Here is an 8,165-nt window from a genome sequence, read left to right as displayed (position 1 = left end):
TCACCTGCTGGCGGCACGATCGGGTCACGGGGACTTCGAGCAATATCACCGACGTTTCAACCACGACGACGCTCTAATGATGTGCTCTTGTGGAGAGGCGAAAGACGTGGACCACCTGGTCTACTGTCGACTAACGCTGGCGAGGAGGCAACGGTGGCCGACCCTCCACTCTCGCAGTATGCCCGAGCCCATAGGTCCTATGGGATCTCTCGAGGCCTACTTCAAGAGATTAATCACCGACCCACGAGGCTTCGAGGCCTTTCTCCGCGTGACGGACTTCTTCCAGAAGATCTGTCTGCGGTAGCAGCATCCACACCTAGGTAGATGTGAGTGCGGACTACAAAGAACCTCCCGATTCCAAGGGACGATTTGGGAAAGAATGAAACTGGGGCACCAGCGGGAACCGGGGACAGACAGAACGCGTAGTGGCCACAAGGCATGATTTGGAGGACGATGTAAAGAGACGACGTACTGTAGAGTAGGTAGCCTTGGCTCACGGCCCTCCACGCCATATACCCTTCGGGAGGTCTGCGGTAAGGGCTCTAGCCCGGCCGCCACGGCGTTAAATACAACAACAACAACAACAACAACTATTTTTAGTTAGCTAAAATCATCTTAGATGACGTAAAAGTCTTTTGGCTGCTGAGACTCACGCTGGTAAGGTTCTGTTGGATCTCCTTTCACGGCGAAACCGTGTGAGACGCCTTGGAAAACCTGAAGGTGATAAATCTTCTTCTCTCTTTGAAGGTAATCAATTGCTTTCCTTCTTGCTTCAGTCGGGAATGCTTGGTCATTTTCAGCGCATGACAGTAGAAGAGGCTCTGTGGTAAATCGGGTCAGCCGTCTCGATCCTGTAATGATGGAATAATGACGCGCTGAGCCATGGCAACAACGAAACAGTTGTGCTCATACATGCCAGGTTGGCTGCCTCGTGGACAGGCCGGAGAATTTCTCAGCTTTTTTAGGGCCAAACTTACTCTTAATGCTGGTAAAATGTTCCTCTTTCAACGCCGTCGGGTGCGCAAATGCACCAGCGGAAACCACCGGCTCCCCATCGCCACCAGCCCCAGCGAGCAGATTGCACACAAAAGGCGCACCGAAGCAATATCCAACGCAAGCGAACTTGGTCTCCTTGCCCGTCTCCGCCTTTAATTCGGCACCAAATCTCTCCTTAACCGCCGCCGTCCACTTAGGAACATTTTCCGTAGCAAAGTTCCAGTGCTTGGAGCGCCAGGCCGCCATGTCAAACCCCTCCGGCAACGGATCGGTTTTGGCGTTGCGGTACTTGGAGATGGGGTCGCCGCGGAAGAAGTCCATGCCAAGCGCCGTGTATCCCGAGGACGCGAAGCCGTCCATGATGCACTTGGCGTTAACGGACAAGCCCCACACGTCCGGGAAGTAAAGGATGACATGTCCGTTGGGCGGTAGGGCGCGCTTCACGTCTGACGGGCGGACGACGTAAGTGGGCACCTCCAAGATGTCTTCTACATCGCCGCGGGGGTTGCCTTCATGAAGAGTGCCTGCCCAACAACACGGTGCCGGGGGTTGGGCGAGATATTCTTGATTGCTGGATGATTTTTCCGCCATTTCACTTTTTGATGATAATACTTAGAGTCTTCTGTGAACGAATATGACTGGAGTGCTAACGGATGCAACTGAGCTTAATAAATCGGGGCGGAAACGGGGAGATAAAGGAAATGCCGCATCGGTACCGACTGCACATGGAGTTAGTGCGGCCCCGCGGGGTTTCAAACGGCGGCACACAGACCAGAAGTTCGATCTAGAAACCTTGTTTGTGAGAGAATGACGTGCTTCGTTTAGCAACTACTTTACCTAGAAGCTTCCCTTGGTCAAATCCTGTATTATAGAATCTCACAACCCTGCGAATGTGAAAATATAGTTTCCAAAGTTGAGTTTTCACCTACTTCCAGCCTGTTCCGAGCTGACACCGTCTCAATAAGTCATTTTCTCACGGTTAAATCCCCATCCACTAATTAATATATTTGTGTCTCCGATGTCAATAGAAGCGAGCTCTTGGTCGCAACAAATATCCCTTATTTATTCCTAATAACGCGTGTCTGTCCGCTGCATTTTCAAGAGCTATTTCTCATGAGACCTTTTCAAATGAGTACATGTAGCGAGCTTGCTCAATCGGCAACATGGTCATTTGATTGGTTTTTAGTTGCAATTCGAAGCTTGACGAGAGATCTAAGCATACCCTAAGCAAAGCCCATATTCCCTTTGACCTGTTTCTTCCGCGTAAATCTTCAACATGGTTGGCCTAATACCCAATAGAATGACAGATGAGAATTTTATGTTCACAACTAATTTCCTACCTAGATACACAATGGCTCTACTCAAGTATATCCCGTAATAAGGTAGACCATCTAATCTCCACAACATAACTAAGGACGAACCAGCACCCGGAAGGTAGTTGAGTGAGTCTCGAGCACTCCGCTCCTCCGCAATGTCTTTGCCATTTCATTTCCGTAAGATTGGGAGGAGCAGCTGATGAGCACTGTTGGTTGTGTTTTGTTCTTTTCTCGTCCCATTTCGTATGCTTCAGCAACGATTTTGGGAGTGAAATGATATTCGTCGACTGGGGTGACTGCGATGAAAGAATCTATTGTCTTCTCCAATTGAAACCAAGAGGTCTCGGCGTTCGATCCTGGCTTCAGCGACCACATGGTCTCGCCGTTGACAGAGTATTCTTCTTCGCTCTGAACAACATGAGGTCGGGAATCTGAGTATGCGCCTTGTGTTTTGTAGCATAGTAGACTTATGAGTCTCCGCCGCGTAAGTATGATGAATTTTGGCGCAGGGTGCTGAAATTTGCCTTGTTGATTGATTCCCCGCCGGTCTGCTCGCGCACCGATCTTCTCCTTCCAGTGAGGTACATAGCTGAAAGTCATGAGATGATGGATTCCTACTCAAGGCTGAAATGCTCTCTGAAACTTGGTGACGATAACGTAGATTTGGACACTTCCATATTGACGATGTGGCCCCAAAGGATGTCCGCCTCTACAGGCACTATATATATCGGGCCTGAAATACGCCTTGCCGCCCTTGCGGAGACACTCCGCGAGAGGGACTGATGAATATTTTAGAGCTCAGACTTTTTTCGGTCAAAGGCGCGCACATGCGCAGCGCCACCGCTTATTGTGCCTTGCAAATTCCTCTGATGATTTGTTTATGTAAATCACTGCCACCACCACATCAACACATCCCGTGCAATCAGGCTGTGGTCAGCTGCACCCTGTTCTGGACGTCGACTTACCATACAAATCTCTTTTTACTGTCATTCGCCAATAGAAATTCAGACCTGACACGCCTGAAAAACATTTTCCCATCGAGGTGCGTCACAACCCACGGCGTGACCAATCGACTTTACATATCCAGAGCGCCTTTCGAGCAGGCTACTAACATAGAGCATGAAGTTCTCCAGATCCTATCCAAACATTGGTCGATTGTTTTCGTACCAGTAGGTAAGTCTCAGAACTTCAGCGCTGATTTTCAATATTCATGCGGCTATGACTTCTATTTGCATATTGCATCAGTCCAATCCCACCAAGATGTCAAGGGCGGGATGCCGAATATCACTTCTTACGCTAGGTATTTTCTTGGTTTCTCACCGCGTGGTTCTGGAGAATATAATCTCTCTTAAGGTGCACCTGATTCTGCAAGTCCAACTTTTCAAAAGCCGGATCAAATTTCTTGTGCAAGCAAGGATCTAGTTCTTCTTCTCGTCGCCTTCACCTCCTTCAAATGAGTCAACAAGTACTCGACTGCAGGTTACAAGGTGCCCACATCTCGGACGAGCTGGCCAAGGTTCTAGCAGGTCGTATATGGCGATCAGATTACACTAGACATGAAGGGTTGTATAACCAAAGAAACATTCCCTCTCTAGACTTGGGTTGACTCTAAGCTATGTGATAGACCAGCTTCCGAGCTTGACAGCTATGTCTTTGCCTTGGAGGCAAAGCTGCAAGTCTTTTCCGAGAGTCTACACGTAATTCGTCACTTCCGCCACTTGGTTGATCTGATCGATTTGATTCAACAGAACCGAAATCAGCCTCGCGAAGAGATCGGACAATATGCTAGGATTTTATGCAATCGATGGTTTACAGATCCACTGGAACTTAATGTGCCTGTAGTATGTGTTCCCTCTCAAGATTGTTGTTTAAGAGTTCAAGTCTTGTGGCAACTGATGTGTCCTGGAGCACCCCAACTTGTACTAACACTGCTTCCAAGCCTCCTGCAGCCTATAATTCCATCGACTTCGCCGTTGATGTCTGGCTATTGCGTCGCTACAACATAGCTGGCTTGAGCCGAACGCCAGGTGAACACATTTTCGCCTGGGAAGGCGCTCGCACTCCAATGACTGACGCCTTTCGACTCATTCTGCCCGGTCATCAAGACATAACTTCGCCACCACCTGATCAAGTCTTTTCAAGCACGCTTACTCTACGCGACTTGCACACACTTGGCGATTTTGTCATACAGCCTACCGACAATCTATTTCAACATCTTTTAGTGCAAAAACACCGGAACAGGAAGATGCGACCCACCGTGTACGTTTTCTTCAATGTCTATGCTATTTCCAAGCTACAGACATGGAATGAGCCGTTAAATAGGTTAGCCAATAGCCTGTCCTAAACAATAATTAAGAAAACATGATGAGCAATACTAATTTGGAGGGCAAAGTGTTCATTTCGACGATCCGAAGTTTCTTGAAGAGACTATTCGGACATTGGCTTTACTGCTCCCATCTTACGAAAAAGACACCCACAGCTGGTTTACGAAATACAGCAAGAAGATGCAGCGTAATTTGCCACGCAACAGTCTACCTGCCATCGACCGCCGTGCCGGACGGCTGCCTTTTGCCTCAAGGCGTAAAGTTGATTATCACTACTGGCTCCCACGACTGCTAGATTTGGAAAAGGAGTTTGCAAACTCATCTCCAAGAACTCTGAGGCAATTCTTGCGTGACCGTCGGCGTTACCGTGAACTGACTCTATACTGGGTAGCTGTCATCGCTCTAGTGCTAACTCTGATATCATCTTTGACTGGTGTGGTGTCCGCCATTGTGGGTGGCTTGGCTTTGAGGGGGGGCAAGGATGGCAAAGGGTCACTCGATGCAGCTTGCTGTTGCCGCGACGTAGACTCCATCACAAATATCTTGACGGTGGCAAGTGTGATTACAGCGCCTGCGCCTGGAATGACATTTGAGCCAGCTCAAATGATAGACCCGTCCCAGACAATGATTGTCACGGTAAGAATTACTACTACGATTACCGTAGCCGGGGCGTGATGTCGCCCGGTCTCTTGTTTTCAGGTCGTTATTACGTGTTACATATAGACCGACGTTTTCTCACGGGCAATCTTCAGACTAGCCGCCTGAGGAGACACTGTGGATTGTTACTCGTTCAATTCGTGTCTATTTTTCCAAGCTCTATAAGTATATGTGTGACATGCCATTCACGCAGCTTTTAGCCTATGCCGCGCTTCCATTCGTTTCAAAAAAGGTCTAAACAGTATCCGGGTATCTATGAGCTCTCGTACTTGGCCAAGATGCTCTCAAAGTCTTTCCAGTTGTGCATAACATCAAAAGCGCCGAGCTCCTCGCTGAAGAGCTTAATCATGGAGTCCAGCTTCTCCTGGCCCTCCTCGTAGTAGGGTCCGACGTATCCCAAAAGGGGAATGCCGGCGTTCTTGGCAGCGGTAGCACCGCTTCTGCTGTCCTCGATGGCGATGCACTCGCTAGGCTTGTAGCCGAGCTTCTCGCAGGCGTGGAGGTAGATGGCCGGGTTGGGCTTAGAGACGGGGGGGTCGATGCTGCTGGCAGCGGAGAAGATGCCAACGTCGGGCTTGTCAAAGAACTGGTCCATCTTGGTCTTCTCAATGGAGGCGACAACGCGAGGCATGGCGGAGGAGGAGACGATGGCCATGTGGTACTTCTTGTCCTTCTGGAGCTTCTCGAGGACCTCAATGACGTTCTCGCAGGGCTCAGCCTTTGCGCGGAGGTTCGCAATGGTTGTGTCGAGCTCCTTGGCGACCCATTGGTCGAACTCGTCGGCGGGGATGGTGAAGCCGTGACGGGCGCAGAGGCCGGTCATCATGCTGCGGAAGTTCTGACCGACGAACTGGTGCATAAGCTCGGTGCCGCCATAGCGCTTCTCGAACCCGAACTTCTCGAGGATCTGGTTGGCGAGCTGGGCGCAGGCCTCAAACGCAGCGTTCTCGGAGAGAACGAGCGTGTTATCGCAGTCGAAGAGAAGGCACTTGATCTGTCATGAGAGCGGTTAGATAGAATGACCTTGAGATAGCTCATTATGTTTACCCATGGAAGCTGGGATTTTGGCTTACCTGAGGCATCTTGAAGGATATGGAATGACAATTCTAAAAATGAAGATATGAGGGAGAAAACAGAGTGAAGAGAGGGAAGAAAGAAACTTTGTTACTGTTGGTGACAGATTTTCAATGATCGGCGAGCTTGTGAAAGGTGGGGGGTCATCTTCAGGAACAACGCGACGGTCCCTGGGCGGATCATGGATGGAGGGGCAAGTGGGTTCCAAAAAAAAAGAGCGCAGACAGGTTTCAGGAATACGGCACTGCATTTACTTCCCTGTCGAGGATGTCTTATCGCAAGCTTCGTTGCCAATGACAGCAATGCGTGGACAGGAAGGCTCAAGGATGTTCCTGACAATCCCTCCGAAACTGTACTCAATTACCTGGTATAGATGGCATCTCTTCTCTTCTCTTGATCTGGCACTTGACAAGTGTCTACAACATGAGGCTGTGAAATGGCATTCCTCTCTACGCTTCTTTCCGATATGACCCACATCGAGGGGTTGGAGGGGCAGACCTCGAAAGGAACACTCTATCGGCCCGCCCATTGATTCTCTTCAAGATGACCAACGGGAGGCTGCGAAAAGGACCGAAAACCTTCGGTCAACGGTTCTGCGACGGCATGATGTCATTTGATGACGTAGGGCGCAGAAAGACTCCATCAAAGTGTGGATTGGGTGCAAAATGGATCCCGGTCTGACTCGTGAGCCGCGACAGCCGTCGACAACGGTAGGCCCCCGACGGTGAAGTGGATAGTGAACCGTTTCGATTTTGGACAACATCTGTTCTGTGGTTGATTCCTACACTAAGTTCTTGTTCTCTTGAAAGTGTGGCTGCTAGTTGGAGCTGTTGTGCTCTCGTGACACCTTAGTTAGTCGTTCAAAAGATATATCGAACTCATCCTGGCTCGGTTCCTTATTCTGGTTATGAAGGTGACTGCCAGCCTGTTTAACCAATTCCTCCATAATCTCTCGATAGCTACTTTTATCTGAAGCTCGTTGCTCCTTCAGGTCCTTCGAGTCTTTCGGGTCCTTCGAGCCCTGCATTTGATCGATTTCTGAAGTTGCGCTCCGCTCTCCATGTGAGGCTTGAGTCGATCGTGAAGAGCCGCATTGTGCAGCAACTGTGCTTGAGGCTCGGAGTCGTGAGAATTCAGAGAGCCTACAGAGATAAACTTAGCTGGTCAGAAGCAAAAGGGCGTAAAATGGTTTTGGGACTCACTGCTCTGCCCTAGGAGAAGGCTGAGGTTCCGTCAAACCTTGTGATATATCCGCCTCGGCGTCGTCAGGCCTGTGCTCGGCCGAGTGCTGGACGGGCTTGACGGAGACACTATTGACAAACGTGGGATTCTTGGCGGGCGACGTATGTCTCTCCCCACCGCGTTCCATCTCTGACGAAGTCATAGGCCTCTGCGTATCTATGAAGTTAGCTCTTGTAGTTCAATAATTGACAGTAATCTAGCTAGCGGACCGCGATCCCGCCAGCCTGAGTACTTCGGTCAAACTGATTTGATCAATCAAATCGATTGTCCACCGCTCGCTTGTACATTGTTAAGAATGGCTAGAGTCTTTTTGACAATTTTCACTTACTCGGGGCGTTCTAAAAAGACTTTAGAAAACGATGAAGAGTTGCGATATGCAAGACCACCGCGTCTCATCCAGGTTGAAGACGTGCAGAAAATCTGAAAAGGAGGAGAAAGTGAAGGAAAGAGTGCGAGGCGCGGTCCTCTAAGTCCTAACCCGACTCTGCAAAGTCAAAGGGGAGCATGAGATAGCTGTTGGCTTTTTGGGGCCCTAATAAATCGGAGGCTAACCCAC

At 49.6% G+C, this 8,165-nt stretch overlaps 3 protein-coding genes across 3 annotated transcripts; 1 reads left to right on the top strand and 2 right to left on the bottom strand.

Moving 5' to 3' along the window:
• Positions 1 to 615: 615 nt before the first annotated feature.
• Positions 616 to 1,587, bottom strand: BDZ83DRAFT_587896 (dienelactone hydrolase; the record flags this gene model as incomplete). Its single annotated transcript, XM_060506083.1, has 2 exons — positions 616 to 821; positions 978 to 1,587. The coding sequence occupies 2 exons, from the start codon at positions 1,585 to 1,587 to the stop codon at positions 616 to 618; spliced, it is 816 nt and encodes a 271-aa protein (XP_060360382.1).
• Positions 1,588 to 3,346: 1,759 nt separating this feature from the next.
• On the top strand, positions 3,347 to 5,398 carry BDZ83DRAFT_635495 (uncharacterized protein). Its single transcript, XM_060509181.1, has 4 exons — positions 3,347 to 3,875; positions 3,937 to 4,153; positions 4,252 to 4,634; positions 4,705 to 5,398. Exons 1-4 carry the CDS (start codon positions 3,766 to 3,768, stop codon positions 5,309 to 5,311), a joined length of 1,317 nt encoding a protein of 438 aa, XP_060360381.1. The 5' UTR covers positions 3,347 to 3,765; the 3' UTR covers positions 5,312 to 5,398.
• Positions 5,399 to 5,417: 19 nt separating this feature from the next.
• Positions 5,418 to 6,751, bottom strand: BDZ83DRAFT_635493 (haloacid dehalogenase-like hydrolase). Its single transcript, XM_060509180.1, has 2 exons — positions 6,367 to 6,751; positions 5,418 to 6,287 (listed from the first exon to the last, which is right to left on the bottom strand). The coding sequence occupies exons 1-2, from the start codon at positions 6,373 to 6,375 to the stop codon at positions 5,547 to 5,549; spliced, it is 750 nt and encodes a 249-aa protein (XP_060360380.1). The 5' UTR covers positions 6,376 to 6,751; the 3' UTR covers positions 5,418 to 5,546.
• Between the last annotated feature and the right edge of the window lie 1,414 nt (positions 6,752 to 8,165).

Source organism: Colletotrichum acutatum, assembly GCF_030867785.1.
Source record: "Colletotrichum acutatum strain CBS 112980 chromosome Unknown BDZ83scaffold_120, whole genome shotgun sequence".
Taxonomy (NCBI): Eukaryota; Fungi; Ascomycota; class Sordariomycetes; order Glomerellales; family Glomerellaceae; genus Colletotrichum; species Colletotrichum acutatum.
This window is presented reverse-complemented; position numbering and strand designations above follow the sequence as displayed.

Coding starts and splice junctions, on each gene's coding strand:
- BDZ83DRAFT_635495 (XM_060509181.1), top strand. CDS start 3,766: ATGAGTCAACAAGTACTCGACTGCAGGTTACAAGGTGCCCACATCTCG. Junction 4,154..4,251: donor TGGAACTTAATGTGCCTGTA/GTATGTGTTCCC, acceptor ACTGCTTCCAAG/CCTCCTGCAGCCTATAATTC. Junction 4,635..4,704: donor TGGAATGAGCCGTTAAATAG/GTTAGCCAATAG, acceptor TGGAGGGCAAAG/TGTTCATTTCGACGATCCGA.